The sequence below is a fragment of the Dasypus novemcinctus genome, chromosome 14 (genome assembly GCF_030445035.2).
Source record: "Dasypus novemcinctus isolate mDasNov1 chromosome 14, mDasNov1.1.hap2, whole genome shotgun sequence".
NCBI lineage: Eukaryota > Metazoa > Chordata > Mammalia > Cingulata > Dasypodidae > Dasypus > Dasypus novemcinctus.
The window spans coordinates 107,062,928-107,086,153 of NC_080686.1; the positions used below are offsets into that span (position 1 = coordinate 107,062,928).

The 23,226-nt window shown below is 43.0% G+C and overlaps 1 protein-coding gene across 1 annotated transcript; it reads left to right on the forward strand.

Annotated features, from left to right (window-relative positions):
* Positions 1 to 19,934: 19,934 nt before the first annotated feature.
* On the forward strand, positions 19,935 to 21,783 carry GML (glycosylphosphatidylinositol anchored molecule like). The gene is made up of 3 exons (XM_004470296.2): positions 19,935 to 20,039; positions 20,545 to 20,649; positions 21,119 to 21,783. Exons 1-3 carry the CDS (start codon positions 19,979 to 19,981, stop codon positions 21,343 to 21,345), a joined length of 393 nt encoding a protein of 130 aa, XP_004470353.2. The 5' UTR covers positions 19,935 to 19,978; the 3' UTR covers positions 21,346 to 21,783.
* Positions 21,784 to 23,226: the final 1,443 nt, after the last annotated feature.

The window sequence follows — 23,226 nt, forward strand, 5'->3', positions numbered from 1 at the left end:
CAAGTAAGGGTGTATCAAACTCTCAACCCAGTCATGCTATTATTGGTAGAGTGCCCAAAGTCAGATCCTGAAGAATCCCTTCTCCACTCCTATCTTGTAACTCTTTACTAAAACTAGTCAAGCTGGCCAGATCTAAAGGATGAGCCTCTTGTGAATCCTAACATTAAACGATTCACGGATGAAAGCAGTTTTATTAAGAGAGAAATTAAAAAGGCAGGCTATGCAGTGGTTCCTCAACTTAAAACCTCAGAAGCCAGAGCTCTTCCCCATGAAACTTCAGCCCTGAAAGAAGAGTTAATTGCCCTTACCCAAAGTTTAAAGCCAGCAGGTAGGAACTGGGCTAATATTTACACAGACTCTAAGTATGCTCTCCTTGTCCTTCACACTCACTCTGCTGTGTAACAAGAACAAGGCTTGCTTACTAACGGTGGGTCAACTATTAAACACAGGCGAAAATCCTATACTTACTTGGAAGCTATACTGTTACCTCAGGAAATAGCAGTTATGCAGTATCCAGGGCATCAGAAAACAAACACTGCTATAGCAAAAAGAAATGCTCAAGCTAACGCAGCTGCTAAAGCAGCAGCACAAACCCAGGTTTCCCTCTTACCCTTTATTCCAGCACCTGCAGCAGAACTTAAATTTCACAGTGTACCCAGGGTGAACTAACCAGGGCAGCTACTTGGGGTTCACCCTGGAACCCGATGGGTGGCTTGTTGAAAGTGCTCAAGTCTACCTGCCAGGAGTAGTGCAGTGGAACCTCCATGAAGTTCACCGAGGCACTCGTCTGGGGAGGGATGCCCTAACCAGCTTAGTCAAATGGTTCTCAAAAGACAAAGCCTGGTAAAACCAGTCAAAGAAACAACCAGGACTTGCTCAATTAGAGCGAAAATATAAAAACTTTACTCTGTAGTTCTGATCACTCCCACAGCTATTAAAGCTAAAGGAATGTCCAGCTTGGTGCACTAATCCTGAATAAAGTCAGCAGCCCAAGAGTGCCAGTTCAACAGAAGCACCTGATGAAACACACAAGTACCGGTCATCGGACAGCCTGAAATACCCCTTCAAAAGACAAAGCTAAGTAGTGTCTATGTCAAAATCAACTGTTTCTTCTAACTCTAGCCCAAATGCCTATTGCTAGAAAAAAAGGCAAACCAGACTTCCCTTTAAGAACCTTGCCTTTTTTCATCTCCTTTAGCTTAACTGAAAGCAGAAACGCCTCTTCTCATTCCTCTCCTATACCATAGGAACTGGGATTGACAGTTTATACCTAACCCCATTGTCTATTGCAATTTCTCTCTGAAGTTAACCAACAGCATAAAATAGCTTAAAGTGTATATATATATATATATATATATATATATATATATATATATATATATGTATGTATGTATATATATGCATACATATGTATTCTTTCCCCCGAACTTTAGGAAAATGCTGCCTTTGCAGGAACCTGATCTTTTCTACTTCTGTGTTACAGTGTCCTCTTAGTGGAACCATATATTCTCAAAATTCTAATCAAGTTTATTTCTTCCAGAATCAACATCTTATTAGCCATATGAAAACTTACCCAAGCTCTGCTCTGGATGCCAGATCCATCTTCCTCCAACCAAGATAGAATAACAAGAGTGTTTCACCCCTTGACAGGTAGGGTCAACTGCCCCTGACCGCAGGAAGTAGCTACAGAAAAGATCATCTCCCTTCAGCACCCCCTTTAAAATTAAAGATGTGAACTATCCAAATAAATAAATAAATAGAACAGGCTAGTAAGATAGGAAATCAGTAGACGGATCTGGAACCTAGCAAGAAATCTCCCCAGGATTCCACCATTCAGAAGAAGACTCCTCCAAAGGCCAAGAGAAGCCTCAGATGTTCCCAAAAACTTTATCATTAAGCTTTCCAGAAAAAATTAATGAGAAAAATGAGCAGCCAACATGGTGAACAGCTGAAACTCCTCCCATGTTCTCATCATACTTCCCTGCTTCCTCACCTTAATAATAACTAGAGTATACACTTTAATGCTGAAGCTTAACAAACCGAAGCAAGGCATCAGAAGGGGTTACAATAAAGCCTTTGCATGAATTCAAACTTATCTAATTCTGTATCCAAGTGGGCCTAGGTTCTAGAAAGTCAGTCAAGTAATATAGGCCCTATAGGCTCTAAATATTCAGAAAGGATGTTGAAGAATGTGTATTCAAAGTTACATCCAGATGGAATGTGGGCAATATGTTAATTCAAGCTTACCTGCAGGGTGGGTGATGTGTTTATTCAAGCTTACCTGGAATGTAGGCGATATGCTGATTCAAGGATAGCTGGTATTCATACAAATGGCTAAACCCTGAAAAACTAACAAAGAAAGTCTTTTTGACCCCTGAACCGCTCCTGGACCCACCATGTGTGTCTCTTGTATAAAAATAACCTAAAATCTCTACTCAGGACCGTGCTTTTCAGACAGAAGTCTGCTAGGCCTGGCCAATCATAATAAATCTTCCTTCTCAGAGTTTCCTGAGTCCTAGTCTTCAAAACGCAATCATTGACTCCCCTCTGCTTCCACCACTCTTTCATTAACTTTAGAGAGAAAGAATTTCAAATAAAGAGCAAAAGATGGAGGACAGTGTTTTTTAAATCTAAAAATAACAAGTCTCTATATAACATGCATTAATAAAAGTAGCCTTTTCTTGGGTGAATCATGTCTCCCACAAAAGGCATGTCTATGTCAAGCCTTGGTCCTGTGGGTGTGAACCCATTCATAAATGGGACCTTTGAAGATGCTATTAGTTAAGGGGTACCCACCCTCAATGAAGGTGAGCCCTAACTCCAAATGGCTGGAGTTCTCAGGAACAGAGGGAATGGGACACAGAGAAGTCACGGGGAGCCACCAGAAGCTGAAGTCAATGGAATCTGGAAGAGAAAGGCGAGGATGCCTCCATGTGCATGACCATGTGATGGCAAAGCCAAGGACCAACAATGGCTGGCAGCCAGCCCCAGAACACCAGAGTTTTTGGGAAGAATGTATCATGATGCTGATGCCTTGATCTTGCCCTTCACCAAGCCTCAAGCCCGTGAGCAATAACTTTCAAACCCATTGTAAGATCATTATCGTCCCAGCCAGAAAGAAAGAAGTCTTTTTATTATTGATAGTTGTGAATGCCAACTATAGTTAACTGTGAAGTACCTGTGGACACCGGACTGGAGTGCACACTCATTGTTATGGGTTGAATTGGGAAACATCATGTAATGATGGAGACAGGGATGAAGTGCTGTGGCTGCAAAGCAAGGACTAAGGACTGGGGCAAACACCAGCATCTGGGAAGAGGCAAGGATGGGTTCTCTCCAGGTGTCAAGCTGCCGACACCTGGATTTGGGACTTCTGGCCTCTAGTGCTGTGAGACAACACATTTCTGATATTTTAAAACACCGCTTTTTGGTAATTTGTCCTGGCAGCCCTAGGAAAGTAAGATTCTCACATTTGCTTTTAATTAAGTAATTGCAGATTTGCATCGGAAACTCTATCTGTGATCTGGACAGATATGCCACTTGAAAATAAGAAATAAACTGAGCTTATGAACTAAAATACATTTTCTTTAAAAAAATTCAACACATAAGGCACCCAAATTAACTGTTTGGCAAGTGTCTCTTTTAACTAAGTTGTACCATTGTTTAGTGTACTAATTGCATTTAGTATGGGGCTGCTACACTTAAAGTACTGGAGAGTTTTATGATCAACTTTGTATGTTTAAAAAATTATTACTTCAAGAAAAAGTCCAAGGCTTTTGAGTTGGACAACTGTCACTTGCACAGTAGATTAATGTCTGTTCCCTATTCTAAGTTAATAACACGTGTAAAATATTTCTCATCAAAGACAGCTGACCCTGTCAATGGCCTTGGCTGTATCTGTGTGCAATGGATACTCCTTTTTCCAAAAGGCACTTAGCCTCTGAAAAGGTATTAGATTAAAATATATATATATAGCCCAGTGGTTAGGGCGTCCGTCTACCATATGGGAGGTCCGCGGTTCAAACCCTGGGCCTCCTTGACCTGTGTGGAGCTGGCCATGCGCAGTGCTGATGCACGCAAGGAGTGCCATGCCACGCAAGGGTGTCCCCCGTGTGGGGGAGCCCCACTCAAGGAGTGCACCCGTGAGGAGAGCCGCCCAGCGTGAAAAGAAAGTACAGCCTGCCCAGGAATGGCGCCGCCCACACTTCCCGTGCCGCTGACGACAACAACAGAAGCGGACAAAGAAACAAGACGCAGCAAACAGACACCAAGAACAGACAACCAGGGGAGGGGGGGAAATTAAATAAATAAATAAATCTTTAAAAAAAAAAAAAAAGAAGGCCGGGGGTTTGAACTGTGGACCTCCCATGTGGTAGATGGACACCCTAACCACTGGGCCAAGTCCGCCACCTTGAGGCTTGTTATTTCTCCTGCTTTACTAGATTCCAACTTATTATGAGGTAAATCTGCTAACTATTGTAAGGGACTGATCTCATACACCCATTTCCATCATTCACAGATCTAGTCTGCCGTTCCTGAAATTCCTAAATTGGATGAGTATGGGGCCAGTGAGATGGGTGAGAGCAGGCATGGAAAAATGCATCTTCTGATGATGTAAACTATGGGTGGTGGGGGCTGTTCATCTCTTCATAGATAACCTGAGCCGTACGTGTCCTGCTGTGCATTTGGGACAGTGAGAACTGCACCCCTGCCCTTGATAACTATGACAACAACTCCAGTCCCAGAAAAACAGTTTAGCAATGCAAACTCTATAAACTTTAAATATTCAGGGAAAATGCAAACAAAATGTGCTAAAGCTCACCTAGAATGTATAAGGTCCATGCTAAAAGCTTACCTAGGATGTGAAAGATATATGTTAATTCAAGCTTATTGAGCACTGAAACAAAAAATCATTTGGCCTTTCCTCTGTATAAAAAGAACTCAAAAATCTTATTTGGGGCTTGGATTTTGAATGAAAAGCTCTGAGACTGGCTGGTCATAAATAAATATTTTTTTCCTTCCCAAAATTATTCCTGCGTCCTGACCTTTCTATACACAAATAATTGAACCTCTCTTGACTTCTCCAACATTTTGGGGGGCTTGTCTGGGATTTGCAAATGAAGGTCAGAGAAGGTAGCATTTTGTTACCCCTTCCAGATCCCCAAGGAAGCCGGGAGGATTCAGGCGACCCCCAATATGGGTGCCCCTGAATTACATTTAATTCAGAAAAGATGTGGGCTTCACTGGAATCTTCCTGATGAAAATCAAGGGCAATGGAAGGTCTGGAAAAAAATTCTGAGAATGAAAAAAACCTCCAAACATTGAAAAAGGTAAGACTCACCTGGGAGCATAGTCAGGAAAACCCTAGCTTTAATTGCTAGGAAGGGAGTCTGATCACCTCCCAGGAGACCCTGTTACCTCCAAAAATTCAGGGGGAAGCCATCTTCTCCAGGTCTGAAAGGAAAGGAACAAAAGGAGGAAAGGCTGGTGTTTTGGGTTTGTCTAACTGCATGTTAGTATCTGGTTTCTGGTCATGTCTCCACTGAGATAGTAAAGGCTTAATTTAAATTTTTAAAAATGTTTATAGGTTTGAGTCCTAACATCCTGAAAATTGGTCTGGATTTTGAAAAACTTGGTTACAGGAAAATGAATTGGCTTTTAGTAAAGCTTGGTCTGGGTGTATAGTTAAACAGTGAAAAGGTCTAGCTGAAATATTTTGTTATGGTGCTGAATTGTGAATGAATTCATGTTATATCAGGTGTTAATATGAAGTGCTCTCTCTTTCTAAAGTTTGTAATGGCTGCAGGGCCAACTGTATGAAAGAAGATATATATAGAACTTGTAAGCAGATTAATAAGTTTTGTGCTTCTGTCTATGTCAGCTCAATGCTAGTGTTAGAATTGTGTAATTATGTAAAGTGATAAAATTTGGTTAAGCTGGAAATCTCCTTTGCCATTGGCAAAGGAGTGAATTGACTGTAGTTTATAAAACAAAACCATGGCCTGAATGTGTATGTGTGCATGCTCTGCTGTCTTGCTTCTCTTGGTCAGCCCCATTTGCTAGAACTCAGGGATTGTCCATGTCCATGCCATGCACCTAAGTTTGTTTCAGCTGGCCCAGTCAGGGTGGCTGGGGCAGCCAGTCACTTGAATCATAGCCCTGCCAGAACAGGGGGTTGTCAAGAAAGGCACCAAATTTGAAAAGTTCTTTCAAATTTCAAATTTCAATTCATTTAGTAGCCTGGAACTTGCTACCATCACCTTATCTCCCCTCCTCCCTCCTCCCTTTAGGAGGATGCATAACAAAAATGGAAGCTGGGAAGGGGGAGCAGCTTGCCCCTTTCCAGTAAATCCATGCCTTATATTCATAAGCCATATTCTTATCATATCACTGATCAACCTCAAAGAGGTGGAGGTAAGGGAGATCTCTCTCTTTCTAAGTCTATGTAAAACTGCTTTGAAATGTTTAGCCCTGTAAACTGATAAAATACCTTGGTCTAAAGGAAAGAGGCTATTGCTTGAAAACAATAAACCTCTAATCACTTGACAGCCCTTTTAATGGTTCAGCTGGGAGCAGTCAGCAGTTAGGGTCATGAGTTACTGCAGGAAAAAAACAGATAAATCTAAAAACCCAGAGAGCTCAGGTCGTGTCTCCTTAAAAATTGAAAAAAAATTATTAATAAACCTCAACTTCTCAATTTAAACTCAATTGCGCCTATAAAAGGTGTAAATAGTAATCAAAATGAGATCTCATATGCTATCAATTTGGGTCAGGGAGTTCCTTAAAATGCTAAGGATACAGAATTCTAACTTTAAAATCTGTGTTTGACTTTTGTCAGGATGCTTGTGCCTAAAAAATCACGGTAAAGGTAACTTAAAATGAATCTTTAAATGCCAATATTGTCTTGCTGGGGAATTAATGCATAACCCACAGATAAAATTTGTTCAGTTACTGAAAAAACAGGAAAGCTTTGCAGGGCTGTTACTAATAAAGTTCTTATAACTTAATTAATAAAGGTATCCAATTCATCCTAAAGTAAAATATACTAAGAACTGTAGCTAAAAATTAGAATCATTGTATAAGTACCCTTATGTGTACATATATATAAATTGTTAGCTGGGGCTATTGCAATGGAGTAAATGTAGCCTGGATTTCACCTATTGTAATGGCAACTGTAAACTGCATTTACTTGTGATTCCTGGAAATCTGGCCCACCCCTTAATAATTCTACTTAATAATTAAATTTTAAAAACTTATGGTTAAATTTTTAAAAGGGGGTTTATGCTTATCACTTTTGTACCATTCTATATATTTTTGGCCTTCTTATTTCCCCTTTACCCTTTTAAAGGAAAAACTGTCTTTTTCCTTGACCTTTAAAATAATATAAATTAATTCTGATTAGCCATCTCCACCAGAAATCAGAAATAACTGTTGCGAGGTTTTCCAAAATAAACAATATTCTTCCTAGAGTACCCAGCCTTACTAAGCAACTCCCCATTGTTCAGGCCATCTCAGAGAGAAAAAAATGAGTAAAAATTACCTGGTTTCCTTCCAGTCTAAACAGACGTCCAAAAGCCTGCCAGGTTCCCTGCAAACAGCAATTTTGTCAGGCATTGCCACCACCTCCACGCACTCCCAACCCCATTGCCTGCATTAATACCTGATACATAATAAGTGCTCAGTAAACAAATTGATGTATTTAAAACCTCATGGGAAAATTACTTAAAGCATTTCCTCTAATTGTCTTAACTCTCATATGTGTGTATGTGTGTATATGTATACCATCTATACTAAGGCAATGTTACCTATCATATTATAAGGTTTATGGCTGTGTGCACCCGTGGTCAAACTGCAGATATAAAATGTTATAGCCCTTGATCATATATGTATATTTTTTTTACTCCACCTTTGTAGCTTTAATTATAAACAGAAAAGTAAAAAGGGAAGTTTTAAATAACAAATTGGTGTTTCTGTATCAAACTATTCATAGCTGTCTATTTGCTCAATTTATTAAAATCAAATATTCAGTTATATGTTATATATATATTTCTAAAACCCAAATTAAGCTAACTGTATAAAAGGTCATGTAAAATCTAAATATACAGAATAGTTAAATTATAATAAAAACAGGTTAAATAATTGCTTTATATTCTAGATCCTAAAAGTTGGTATGCTTTTTAAAATTATTCAGTTTTAAAATTATCAAAAATAAAAGGATTTATTCCCCTGTAAAAAAAAACACAACATTCTTTATTTAACTAATAACAATTTCAACTTGTTTGGCTTAAGTATTATCTCTTAGGTTTATACAATACCAGGTTATAAGTTAACATTGTATGTGTTGAATCTTTAAAAAAATAAAAACTGTAAATTCATGTTTCATGAAATTAAATGAAATGTAAACTGCTTTCTCTCTCTTAGAGGCATAAAGAAAATTCCATTGGTTGCTAATTGTAATCTAAGGTAAATTAGTCAGTCTGTGATTGTGGTCAATTACAAAAAGTTTATAAAAGCATCTTCTAAACTGAAGCATTTAAATGGTTCTAGTTCTAAAAGCCATTGTTAACTAAAAACCTGGATTGGTATTAATGGCAAAAGATAACTTCGTGGTAATAAAACCTGTCTGAAATTCACCACAAGGTGCTTATTTAAATAAATGGTAATGAAAAGTTACCTTAATTCTATTGGAAATCTTCTGTCCTCATTTTAACAATAAAAAATAGTGTTTATTTTTTCCTTCTACTACTAAGGTAGAATGCCTGGTAGTGTCTTCATGGTAAAAATGTAAAAAATAAACGAAGTCATTTGATATATAATGTGTTGCATTACTAATGTTTAAAAATATATATACAATCAAGGAATAAACTTTAACATTGTCAGACTCTCTTGTGCATTCAAACGAGGCCTTAAATACATTACAGGTTGCCTCTCCATGTAAGTTATTGGCTAGGCTGGTCACCGACCCCTCAAATATTTGCTATGCCTCTGGTTGTGCTCCTGAAATTAATGGAAGCTACATAGCAGTTTCAAGCTCCTGCAGCAGCCAATGATGGCTCAGTACAGCCAAGTGTACAATGGATGTCACCTCCAGACTGGCACTGTTCCATAGTGCCACAGAGCACTGTGCACCAGGTCAGTAAAATACTGGAAACTCTCTCTAGGATCAATGATGCTACAACTTGCTCACTCTGTGAAGAACATGCTAAGTTGAGCCATAATTACCAGGATACTGTAAGTAAAACTTAAACACAATTGGCATTATTCCTGCTCCCATGGAAAAATAGCATATAAAGTATTACAAACCTGAAACTTAAAACTATTAATTGCAACTCAAAATCCTTATGCATTAAGTAATATATTAATTAATATTAAGTGCTGTACTTTTATCCTGTTCTAAATATATGCCTAATAATTATAATGTTATCTTTTCTATTCTGGATCAGGTACAAAAGTACATTAAACATGTGAAATTCCTGGTAACTTCATTTTCTAAATAGTTAATAAGCATGTCTATAAAATAAGGTGGTGGTCTTAGCTAAAAACAATGGGGCCACCAGGGGCTTGCGAGTTGCTGGTTAGTTGGTGCCAGGCTCAGCCTCCCTACCACTCTGCTGTACTCTACTGTGTAGCAAAAACAAGGCTTGCTTGCTAGTAAAGGGGCACCTATTAAACAGTCAAAATTAGCAGAAATTATTCAGTTAAAACCAAACTGTAAAAAACTTTATTCTGTAGCTCTGATCACTCCCAGAGCTAAAACTAAGAGAATTTCCAACTTGGTGCACTAATCCTGAATGAAACCAACTGCCCAAAAAGTGCCAGTTCACCAGAAATACCTAATGAAGCACATAAGTGCCAATCATTAAACAGCCTGGAAAGCACCTTCAAAACAAAGCTAAGAGCCCGATACTGTTATCTATTACAACTTCTCTTTAACAATAAGTAACTTTAAAAAAATACATAAATAAATATATATATATTGTTCTCCACCAACTTTTACAAAAGAGTGCCATCTTTATAGGCACCCAACCTAGTCTACCTCTGTAATCCAATGTCCTCTTTTAAAAAATAGGTATTCCAAAATTTTAATTGTTTGTTTCTTTCAAAATGAACATCTTATTAACCATATGAAAACTGCATCCAGGTTCGTACAGAATGCCAAATCCATCTTTCTCCAGTCAAAATAAAATAACAAAGTTTTTACACCTTGTTAGGTAAGAACTACCACCCATGGCAAGCAAAAAGTAGTTACAAAAAAGAGATCATCTCCCTTCAGCACCCCTTTAAAATTAAAGATGTAAACTCTCTAAGGGTTAAATAAAATTAATAAATGGATCTGGATCTTAGCAAGAAATCCACAAAAGCACCAATAACCCACAGAATAACTGCTGGGCGGCCCCACCCCCAGGATTCTACTGTCCAGGACAAAAACTTCTCCTGAAAATAGGATAAACACTGGATGCTACCCAGGAACTTTGTCTTTGGGCCCTCACTGAAAAACTGATAAGGAGAATAATCAATCAAAACAATGAACAGCCACCCACCTCATAACTCCAACAACAATTATGCCAAAGCTTAGCAAGTTAAGCTGGCATAAAGAGAGGAAATGGTGTAGGTTATGGGGGGGGGGCTGTTCATCTCTTCATAGCTAACCTGAGCTGTATGTGTCCTGAGCTCTGTGTTTGAAACAGTAAAAACTGTAGCCCTGCCCTTGGTAACCATGACAACAACATTCGTCCTGGAAAAGAAGTTTAAAAATGCAAACTCTACAACCTTTAAATATTCAGGAAAAATGCAAACCAAATGTGCTAAAAGCTTACCTAAAATATATAAAGCCCATGGTAAATGCTTACCTAAGATGTAAAAAATATATATTAATTCAAGCTTATTGAGCACTAAAACAAAAAACCATTTAGCAATTCCTCAGTATTAAAAAAAACTCAAAAATCTAGTTCAGGGCTCAGATTTTATATAAAAAGCTCTGAGCCCAGGTGGTCATGAATAAATCTTTTTTTCCTTTCCAAAATTATTCCTGAGACCTGGCCTTTGATGGGCCTGGACTCAGCTGATAAAGAAACCAAAATCCAACAGATGCATGACAATTCCAGCTGGCTGAGACTGTGCAGAGTAAAAAAAAAATGGGGAGGATGGTTTTTCCACTTTAGATAAAAACTATGAACTTTGAACTTTTACAAGACATATTGATTTTTAGACTTGAATTCCTTTGAACTTTAATGTCTTTGGACTTCAACATGAAAATGGATTTAAACTTTGATTCTTAATTTCTCCTTGAGAATCTGGTATTTGGATGGGGTTTGTATTAAAGTTCAAAGCATCTCTGCATTGCTGACATTTTATGATTGGAATGTCTTTATTCATTTTTATCTTTATGATATTGTTTAACCTCATTGCAGAACCTCCGATATGTTGGACAATATGACTGGACATTATTTGGGATGAGAAATAAAATTGGGATTTAATTTTAAATCTTAACACAGTGACCTTATTTCTTATTTAAATGATGTGCTATTCTGACCCATTTTAGCATCTTTTGATATAAGCCCCTTGTTGGAGATTTGGACCCAAAGGGTATTGGGAAAGAAAGAAAGAGAAAAGGGAGAAGGAAACAAAGAGAAAGAAAGAGCGAGAGAAAAAGAATGAGAGAGCTGGGATCAGGTAGTCTGCGAGTAATAACTCCTCAGAAAACTTCATTGTTTACAAGGGGCTCTCTATATACCCCAGTGTACGTGAGAACAAGCAGGAATACGATGCCTATGTGCCAATAAGCAGGAACACGTAGCTTATGTGTCATCAAGCAGCAACACTTATTAACTGTCAGCATTCCCCATAGTCTAAGGAATTCTAAAAAATCTTATCTCAAGGTGCAAAGTCTAAGTGTTCTATTCACTACAAAAGGTATGTGCTCATCTTTTCTTTCACCCTTTAACAGCTTCATCCCATTTGCCAGGAACTCTTAATTACTGCATTCCTTAGGGTTCAAGCGTAGCCATGGAGACAGCACTAGCATGGAGAGAGCATGTCTCTCCTTGTGAGGCCACTGTGCCTCAGTTTCTAAAAGCCCCTGTCTACCAGGAGTCTCAGGAGATCCTCAAAAAGCTAAAAAGCTCAATGAAGATCAGAAAACATTATGTCGATAAACTGTTTAAGTCGTCCTTGGGGAGGTGAGCCACACCCCTGAGTAATTATAGCAAATAAGTTAACAGAAAAAAAGTAGGCTAGGGTATGTTGGTGGAGGATGTACCACTCCACTCCTATATATCCTCCTATAAAGGGAGTTTCATTAAGTTTACACTCTAGTCCTCTCAAATTATCATGCTCACTTGGCCAACATATTTAAGTAATGCCTCCAACCTGGCTTCAATCAGCATTAGAGATAATATTTACTAACATCTACATTTTGATATTTATCAAACTGTTTAGGACTCATGCAGGGAAGAAGATATTATTTATTAGGGACATAATGGAATGAAAATAGAATGGAATGTTTCTGCAAGGTGACAACAGAGGGGAGTGAGTTGGCTGGTGACGCTGATGGGGAAGCAGCACAACCCAGGAGATGCACGATGAGAAGGCTGACTGTCCTGGTGGATCCCCAGGAAGATCCAAACTCAGAGAAGGAAGGTGTCTTAGTTTGCCAGGTGGTTGACTTCACAGCAATTTATTGACTCAGTTTTAGAGGCTAGAAGTCACAAATCAAGGTGTCAGCAAGGCCATACTTTTTCCCCAAAGCCTGTGGTGTTGGGGATGGCTTGCTGCAACCCTTGGTGTGCTCTGGCTGCAGCTCTGCCTCCATGCATGGTCCTCCCTCTCTCCCTGCATCTGCTCTTCTGCTTACAGCCGACTTCCTGCTTCTGGTTCCTCCCTGTGGCCTGACTTCTGCTTCTGGTTTCTTCTCTTTATAAGGCTTCCACTAATATGAATTAAGACCTGCCTCCACTCAGGTGAGCCACACCTTAGCCAATAACACTGTCTAAAGTTCCTATTTACAAATAAATTGACACCCACAGGAGTGCAGATTAAGATTAAGAGCATGTCTTTCACTGGGGAACATAATTCAATGTACCATGGAAGGTGTAAAGATATATAGTAGTGCTAAAAAAGGATGACTGACTGAAAGGGAACAGTCCCCCCTTTCTTCTCCTACTAAAGTGAGAACACTCAGCAACCAGGAAATTACTGATTCTTCCCTCCAGGTCAGAACAACAAACAAAACACTGTAGAAGATTCTTCTCAAATAAACAACAATGAATGCAATAGAGGAAAACTAAGGAGCTCATTAGATATTTGAGCACTAGAAGAAAGCCCCTCTCATTTAGATATTTAACTGACTCCTCACAACAGCAAATCCCTAACCAGCTCACCCTGAAGAAAAGCTTCACAGCTTCACCAATGCCCACAGAGCTCAGATAAAGTCAGTATCCCTTTAGTCTTAAGAATGAGCAGAAAACTTAGAATACCCACACATTTTAAGTAAGGCTGCAAATCAATGAGAAAGATGCTTATAAAGACAAATGGATCTTTTTTAAAAATGGCAATAAAAATGTATTCTTCATTAAAAAAAAAAGATCAAAAACATGACACCAGTGAAAAATAGAGATAATTCACAATACAGAGAAAAGAAAACAAATCCTAGTTCTAAATTTCCTTAGAGAAATCCAAGGAAAGTTTACATTCATAAAACAAGAATAGACACTATTTTAAAATGGCACAAGGAAGTGTTCTTAGAATTAAAAATTAGAAAGTGAATCTCAAAGAGCGAATCCATTCCTGTGAGTGTGAACTTACTGTAGGTAAGATCTTTTGAAAAGGTTATTTCAATTAAGACCATTTTTAGTTTCTTAAAAAGATTTTATTTATTTCTCCCCACCCCTCCCCATTGTTTGCACTTGCTGTCTGTTTGCTGTATGCTCACCTTCCTTTTTTTTTTTTGAGACACCATGAACCAAACCCAGGACTTAAGCTGCCTCTGCTCCCTGCTTTGTTATGTCTCTCACTATGTTTTCCTCCTTGTGTTCCTTGTTGCATCATTTTGTTGCATCAGCTCACTGTCTTGCTTGTCTTCTCTAGGAGGCACTGGGAACCAAACCTGGGACTTCCCATGTGATAGGCAGAAGCTCAATCATTCAAGCCACATCTGCTTCCCCAGCTAAGATGTTTTGATTAGACCACTTCAGTAGGGCATGACCCATGGTGGATCCTAATCCTTTTTCTGGAGTTCTTTATTAAATGTGATGAATATGGTGAGAGAAACCCAGAGGAGCAGAGAGAAACCTTCAGAAGCTGAGAGGAAGCCATGGAAACCAGGAAGCTGAAGTGATCAGACGCAGAAGAGAAGGGAGACGCTGCTATGTGCCTTCCCATTTGACAGAGGGTCCAGGACCAGGGGCAGCTGACCTCTGGGGAGAGAGCATCACCTGGTGCCTTGATGTGGGCAATTTCATGGCCTCAGAACTGTAAGCTTTTAAGCTAATAAACCCCCATTGTAAAAACTAACCCATTTCTGGTATATTGCTTTTGGCAGCTTTTAGCAAACTAAAATACCTTCCTATAAAATATCTCATGGACAGACTGGCATATTAGTCAGCCGAAGGGGTGCTGATGCAAAATACCAAAAATCTATTGTCTTTTATGAAGGGTATTTATTTGGGTAGAAGCTTATAGTTACCAGGCCCTAAAGAGGCCAATTTGAGGTACTGTAAAGGGTACTTTCTCACCCAAAGTCTGTTGCTACATGTTAACACAAGATGGCGGGTGATCTCTGTGAGGGTTCAGCCTTCCTCCTTCCTGTGAAGGCTCCATGGTCCCAGCTTCTTCTGATCTCAGGTGTCGGCTGGGGTAAGTCTCGTCTCTCTTCCTGGGGCTTCTCTCTTTCCGGGTTCAACTGCTCTGCTCGCTTCACAAGGCCAGCTGTGAACTATCAGGTGAATGGCTTGGCTCTCTCCCCAGGGCTCCAGCATCAAAACTCAACTCTGTTTTCCTTCTCCATGTGCCTACTTTTGTGTGACAGTCTGTTTTATCCCCCCAAGGGGATGGGGGCTCAGCCCTGCATGCCCTAATGATGTGGTCAAATAAAAGCCCTAAACTTGATTCAATAAAGTAAAAGTGAAACTTCTGAATCTAATACACTCTAATACACCCAGAGAAACAGAGAAGTTTACAAAAATTCATAAACAAGATCAATATCTATAATCAGTAAGAAAGGAAACTTGGATATTGCAGAAATCTCTCAGAATGTATGATAAAAAGGAAAAGGGCATATAATTATGTTAGAAAACATAACCATTTAAGAGGAACCATTCGAGAGGTTCAAAATCTGACTAATCATAGTTCCAGAAAGAGAGAACAGAGAAAATGGGAGTTGTTAAAAAAAATTATAAAAGAGAATTTTCTGGTACTGAGGATAGTCATGAATCCTTCAACTGACAGAGTCAAACACCAACAAATCATAATTTTAAAAACTGCCACACATAGATATATCATCACAGAATTTTATAGTATTGATGATAATAATAAAGAAATAATAGAAAATATTAGTGAGGAAAATGATACATTCTCTAGAATTCCATATCCAGCAAACTATCAATCATGTGCATGAACAGAATACTGAATTTTCAGAATTTCCTCTCCCAGTTAGAAGATTCTGGAAGGGATATCTATGATCATAGAGCCTGTGATTGTAGCAGTTAGTGGGGTGTAAAACTGGGGGATCCATTCAGATAGGATGCCACAAACTCTTCTTTGACAAGATTCTTCACAGTGGATCCAAGGGGAACAAAGCATAAAATTCAGGGTCTGCACTTCCTTCCAAGGCAAAGGCTGCTCTCTGATTTTCAGCTCCTAGAATCAAGCTAGAGCAAATCCCTGGAAGACTGACACTGGGTTACAGAATAAAATGTAAACATATATATATTACCCTGACAATATAAAATGAAAATACCAAGTTGAGAGGGTGAAAGGAAAAGAATGATGAGTACTAATATCCTTATCCTTATTGTACACAATGTGTGGTCTAGAGATAATGTCTGTGTTTGATGGAAGAAACAGAGCCTGAGGCTTGGAGCTACTGATGGAATTTACAAGGAACAGAGGATATGATCCCACCATGTTGGTGTCAGAAGAAGGCATGGATGGTGAAAATGAGAAAAATCCTGCTCCTCCATAATAAAAAGTCAGCATGCAAAGCCTAAGATAAAGTTTAATAAGCCTTTCATTGACATACACGGAATAAACAACTAGAAACCTGAAACAAGGCAGGAGTTAGGGCTGAATGCCTCAGAGGGAACTGAAGAAGATGGATATTTTCATTTATAATCACTTTATACTATTTTGTTTTATAACCATATACATCTATTACTTTGATTAAAAATAAAATTAAAGAAGACAATACATTTAATTATCATCCTAACCAATTCCAGAACTCATAAGTAGCTGCTTTAAGAAGATGCATTAAGAAATAGGGCTGATAAGGTCCTATTTACTTTAAACACAGCAGGAGTATTAAATACTCAGGATTTGACATTTATTTGAATCACTTTATTTCCCTGACCAACACATGTGTTTGCTAACATCTGGGAAAAGGCAAAGGACTGCCAGGATATGGGCTATTTGGAGATGAGGTATTAAATCAACTCACCTAATGATAAGAGGTAAACCAGTTAAAATGAGCTGTGTCCTTAATTGACAGGAGATTTGGGTATGTGATGCATAAGGTGAAAGAATACATTCTATTCTTGGAGAAGCAGACCTCTTAAGGACACTTGCTTTCAATGGAAGTAAAACTTATTAAGTTTTATGGCTTAATAAAAATGATTTTGTTGAGTTGTAGGACATTTGGAAATCTTTATGTAGGCATTTCAAAATTTAGGCTGATTATCTCCATATTTAGAAAGAGAAAAGTTATATTAGCTAAGCCCCAAAGATATACCGCATTTCTAATTAAGGTTTATTTGTTTAGGAGCATTTCAAGTAATGGCTAACATATAATAACTTCAACTGGATTTAAATAGAATTCTGATTATCATCTCATAGCAATTATTGCATAGGAAGAAATTTATTGCAAGGCCTAACAGGCAGCACCTAAATATATTTTGCTATGAGCAGAAACTACAGAGCAAACAGGCAGCTGGTTTTCAAAGCATGCATGCTTATGTTTGGAATGTAAATGTATGCAAATACCTCATTAAATATTTTATTGCTGTTTAAACAGTTTGCCAAGCTATAATTAATAGATAATTTAAAGGCTTCACAGGATCATTTCTCACCTTTAGTTTTCTATTATTTATAATTTGTCTCTCTTGCCATCTTAGGTCCTTCTGGATACATAGCTTTGGTCTAATCTAAAATCTAGTCTAAACCATGTTTCATTTTTCAAAAACACAATATTGTTCTCTTGAATATTTGGTTACAAAACATTTTAGCTTGGAAATATCTAGGGAAGAATTCAAAGGGAGATGCCATCCTCTCTCACCCTTTGTTTCATTTTTCCTACATTCGCCTTCATTTTCATGTATTATCTAATGGCTAAGAAAGAGAATAAAACAGAGAAAAAACCCCAGGCAATAGTGGGGCTGCCTGTTTTGTACTTAAGTCATCAAACCTTGCAGAAGCCCATATTAGCTTCCTTGGAGCATTGCAAAAGAAATAAAAGGCACAGTTATTACATTTAAATCATGGTTTTATTTAATTCATGCATGAATATCTGACCTAATTCAAAAAGGATTTGAGGAGCCTCCTTACAACTGCTATGGAGGACTCTTCTCATTCTCACACTCCACTTTCTACTCCACTCTCAGGAGCCAACCACTCCCTCGCGGCCATTGTAGTAAGTTGCTAATAGGTGGACGCACTGGTCAGGGATGGTACTCTGAATATCAAGCAACCAGGAGGGCATGGGTGCCAACCATGCAGAGCAGGTCCCAGGCCACTGCAGTGCACGCTGGTGTGAGCACCAGAGCAGCTAAGCGAGGGTGCATCAGCCGAACGTCGGCCCTGCACACAATGAGGTCCACGGCTTAGCACCGCACCTGGCACCCTCTAGAAATACAAAAGGGCACAGGGAACATAAGAGTAAGAGAATGAGTGAAGCGCCTGGATGCACCCAGGAAGGCTTAAACCAGCCTTGGTCAGAGACAGGAGCCCTGGAGGAGGAGTGAAAGAGAAAGAGGAGAGAGATGGGGGATTTGGTGACCCTGAGTTTGAACCAGGTTAGCTGTATGAGGAAACCAGATTCCCAAAGCTCTGCAGGAGCCCCCAAATCTGAGCTTTTACAGCTCACTTGGCCAGAGGAGCATGGGAAGGCGCTGAAGGTGAAAATGGTTCTTTGAGGTGAATTCGTTTTGGGGGGCTCCTGCAGAGCTTCGGGAATCTGGTATTAAGTAATTTATCTGATATTAATTATTCTGGTATTAATTTCTATTCTGTGTCCAGTTGTCCCACAGGCTTTAGTTCTTTAATGCAGGGAGTGTGCCTGAACTAGGGCAGTAGCAGTGAAAATGAAGACCCAGATTCCTGTGCCACTGACAACAACAGAAGTGCACCAAAGAAGAACACGCAGCAAATGGACACAGAGAACAGACAACTGGGGCAGGGGGGTGGGAAGGGGAGAGAAACAAATAAAAAATAAATCTTAAAAAAAAAAAGTGTATGGAGGGAAAGTGGATGTGGTTCAAGCATTGGGCTCCCATCTATCATATAGGAGGCCCAGGGTTCAATGTCCAGGGCTTCCCGGTAAAGGCAAGCTGCCCCACACAGGAGTGCTGGTCAATGCAGAGAGAAGGCAAGCAAGAGGACGTAATGAAAAGATAACAGAGGAGAGACAAGAAGAGACATAGCAGAACAGGTAGCTGAGGTGGCACAAGAGAATAATTGCCTCTCTCCCACTCCAGAAGGTCCTAGGTTCAGTTCCTAGAGCTGCCTAATGAGAATACAAGCAAACACAGAAGAACACACAGCGAATGGATACAAAGAGCAGACAATGGAGGGAGGGGGGAAATAAATAAATAAATCTTTTTTAAAACACCTGTATGGAGGCATCATGAGTTACCTCCTTGAGTGCCTGAGAGGAGTGAGGGTCCAGCCTACCTGCTGGCAGGTGCCTGGGATGCCAGGATGGGACCCAGCTAGTCTGGAAAGGTACAATGATGAGGTAAGTTTGAAATCATGGAACTTGGGGTTCTATGGCTCCTGGAGTCCACAACAGAGGATATTCCTACCACTTAAAATGGTGGCTTTGTCGGAGATTGCCAATGGAGTGTTTGTCAGGTGGAAATAGAGCAGATCCAAGGGCAGCATCATGTTTAAGGCATGATGACAGGAAGAGAGATCAACCAGAAATGGAGGGAATCCAGAAGTGAACACTGCCGTAGGATCCACAGAAAGAGTGGCCACTGGGAGGCCACAGGATGGGAGCCCAAGTGCTCTTATCTCGGGGGTCTTTGTCTCCACCAGAAGAGAGTACATGGAGACTCCTAGCCAGGGTACCTGAAGTAAGACCCAGGTGGAGGAAGTACAAGTTCTACCCCAGCTTGATGAAGCTGCTGGGCCAAATGGTTGACCAGAAGGCCAGCTAGCTGGTTCAAGCACAGTTTGTCTTAGGCAGCAAATACCACTTTCATGACCCCTGTCCTCTTATCACTAACAGTAAAGGTAGACTTTTTGTGACCCCTGTCCTCTTCTCACTAACAGTAAATATAACCTTTCATGACCCCTGTCCTCTTCTCACTAACAGTAAAGATACACTTTCATGACCACTGTCCTCTTATCACTAACAGTAAATATAGACTGAGAGAAGCATTCCCTGTGTGAAGAAGGAAGTTTCAGAGTGTAAACCAATTCTCGGATTAGTGTGAGTCACCCAGGCACACCCAAAGGAACCAGGCACTTGTGTCCAGAGGAGGAACCAGGATTGGGCAGCTACATAAGGCCAGTCCCTGGCTCTCAGCTCTCTGGGAGAGGGGACGCCATGGCTGGAGCCAACATGAAGGCCCTGACCCTGCTGGCTGTGCTGCTGTGCTTGGAGGAAGGTGAGACCCCAGGGCTCCTCCCTGGTGGGGGACCTTAGGGGACCCAGGCTTGATCTGCAGGGCTGAGGAGGGAGGTGGGATGTGCTTTCCTGGCATGGAGATGATGACATGTGGCTCACAGGTGTGTGCCCATGTTGAGCTGACATGGGGCCAGGTGTTGAGGGCTTGGCCGTCCCCCATCTCCCTCCCCCTCCCCCATGCCTATCGGGTGTCCTCAAGTTCCCTCTTCCTGCTCCTCACTTTTGCCCACCCTATTCCTCCTCCTGGGACCTCCCCCACCCACTCACCCATGCTTCCTGGCCCTCTCTATCCTCTCCGTCTCTGGAACCCCCGTGCCCCTCAGTCCTGCACCCAGTTCTCTCCTGGGCCTCTGGGTCCTGGGTCCTGGTCCCAGCCTCCTCACCCAGACCTCAGGGAGAGGCCTGGCTCCCTTCCCTGCTGCAGCCTAGCCCCGTCCTCGTCACCAGTGACTCACTGCCAGGGTTCTGTGGCTCTTTTGCTTCAGGCTGGGCCATCAAATGTCACAATTGCACAAACCTCAATGGAGACACCTGCCAAAACGAAACAGAATGCCCAGCCACTGACACAGCCTGCTTTTCGGCGACAGTAAGTAAGTCCTCTTCCCTGCCACTCCCAGGCTGTGGTCCTCCTCGAGGCAGAGGTGGGCAGTGGGCCTGAGACTGAGGTCTGGAAACACGAGGACGGCAGGGGCAGCACAGAGGAGGGCGGGGAGGAGAAAGGAAGCTGCCAAGGGTCAGGGCATCCAGGTGGCACGCTGGACAGTGGGTGCAGAGGTGGGGCAGTGGGCGGGTCTTCTCTACCTGAGGCTTCCGTGAGAAAGAGTCCTCGGGGGCGGGGGCTTCCTTGTCCCTCAAATACACCTGAGAGCGTCAGCCAGACCCCAACCCCAACCAGAGCCCTCCACCCTGGCTGCACCAACTCTCCTCAACCTCGTGTCCAGCCTGAGAACCCTCAGCCCAGCAATGTCCCCCCTCTCTGGGGACTGTGGGTCAGTGGACTCAAGTCAGGGGGAGGCCAGAGCAGACCCCACAGCCTCTGCATATCTCTTCCACGTACAGGTGATAAAATCAATGGCAAGGTGCAGACAACAAAGAACTGTATATCTTCCTGCAACACCATACCTGTTATCAAATCCAGAGAAACCCTCCTAGAAATACAAGGCTCTTACTACTGCTGCAGCACTGACCTGTGCAACGGGGCCGGGGCCCAGGGACCAAGGGCCACCACCGTGGGCCTCATGCTTGTGGCCAGTGTCCTGACCACCCTCCTGGGCGCCTCTGTATGAACCAGCGTGAGGCGTGGTGTGGAGATGGGCCAGGAGGTGCGGCTCCCAGGACCACCCAGCACCTGCCCCCGCCGAGCCAGGTGCCTGTGGAAGGCCTTGGAGCTGGAGCAGGGGGAGGCAGAGGCGGGCAGGGCTGCCAGCTCCCCGGGGCCCCACCGCAGAAGCTCCTCCCACTCAGCAAGTCCCCCAGGGCTGCAGATCCGCCCCCCAGATGCCCTGGGGACTGTGCTTCCTCCACGTGCCCCCCACAGCCCCTTTATGCCCTAAGTGTCCAGACCTGCAACTCTTCTCCTTCGTCTGCCCGGTTTATTTCCTCTGGGCAGCCCTTAGCCCGAGACCCGCCGGGCAGGAGTGTCAGAAGCAGGGGAGCAAGCCCGGGCCAGGCTCCCTCCTTCCCTCGGGGGCTCCCCCAGGGCAGTTTCCTGAATAAACCACATGCCCCTGAGTCCTGTCTCAGGTCCCTTCTGGAGAACAGCCCCTCCTGGCCCGCAGCCCGGGCTGCGCGCTCTCCTGGGAGCTCAAGGGGGTCTGCGGAACTGGGTGGTGGGAGCAGCCGTTCATCCGGGTGGACAGCGCCCCTGGAAGAGGACAGGGCCAAGAGTGTGAGGACTTCTGGCCAGGGCCCTGCGCCTCTTGGCGTCCTCCTTCCTCCCTAGGAAACGGGAGGTAGTGCGAGGCTGTTTCAGACCCAGCTTCCTGGGGACCAGGGCAAGGACATTGGACAAGGCTGGCCACCTGCGGGCACAGCCTCCACTGTGTAGGGGCAAGACGGGGTGGCGGCTTGGAGGTCAGGGCTGCTCCCCACGGGCCGCGGAGGGAGGCGGGGCCTTGCCAAGAGGCTTTCCTCCCCGCGAGGGAGAAGCAATAGCCCCACCTCTGCTCGTTGAGCCCCAACCAGCCCTACGCCTTTGGCCCCATCGCTCCTCTCCCTTACGTGGACGAGGACACAGGCTTGTGGGGTCCTGCCCCGCACAGCGCCGTGCAGGGACCTGGAGCGGCCAGCGGGCCCCTGGGAGGATGGACGCGGGACCTCCGGTGACGCTGCGCCGCACAGGAAGGGGCCGAAGCAGGCTGGCCCCGCGCCGGCCCGCAGTGACCGCGGCTCCTCTGTGCCTCCGGTCCCCCAAGTCTGGGCGTTGCGGAGTTCAGTCCAGGCCACCAAGGGACCTGCTCTGGCCAGATGCGCACTGAGAGCACCGTTGCGCTGGGGCTAAGGTGGCCCCAGGCCCTCCGCACACCCTCCTGTCCAGGGTCCAGCGGGAGAAGAGGAGTCCCCGCTGCAGGAGGGCAGTTACGTCTTGGCAGCTGCCTTTACGCGAAGGGCAGGGAGGGACGCAGGGGAAACCCGGCGCCGCGCGGTCTTGCCTTGGCGTCCCGGGGCCTCTCACCAAGCACCCAGACGCAGGCTTAGGGCCACAAGCTCGGTGTCCTCGCCGTCGGAGCCCAGGAGTCTGTGGTCAAGAGGTCAGCAGGGCGCTCCCCCGAAAGTCCGGGAAGGACACCTCTTGGCCTCCTCCAGCGCCCGCGGCCCCAGGATTCCACTCTGCTCCGGCCTCCCAGGCCGCGTCCCTCCTGCGCCTTCTCCGCTCTCGATGTAGGGTCCACCCTAACCCGGGAAGCTCTCAGCTCCTGGGCCCGCAGTTCCATCCGCAAAAACCCTGTTTCCAAATAAGGTCATTCCCAGACACCGGGAGTTAGGATTGGGCATGTCTTTTGGGGGGACCCCTTTATAGTCCTCTTGGCACCTCATCACCCCGTTGTAACTGAGCAGCTGCAGGTGGCACCCCTGGCCCCACAAGGACCCAGGCCCTTCAGGAGGGAAGGTTGGGGTCACCCTCCAGGGCCTGCCAAGGGGTGGCTGAGGGAGAAGGAAAGGGACAC

Coding starts and splice junctions, on each gene's coding strand:
- GML (XM_004470296.2), top strand. CDS start 19,979: ATGGCTGGAGCCAACATGAAGGCCCTGACCCTGCTGGCTGTGCTGCTG. Junction 20,040..20,544: donor GCTGCTGTGCTTGGAGGAAG/GTGAGACCCCAG, acceptor CTTTTGCTTCAG/GCTGGGCCATCAAATGTCAC. Junction 20,650..21,118: donor CTGCTTTTCGGCGACAGTAA/GTAAGTCCTCTT, acceptor TTCCACGTACAG/GTGATAAAATCAATGGCAAG.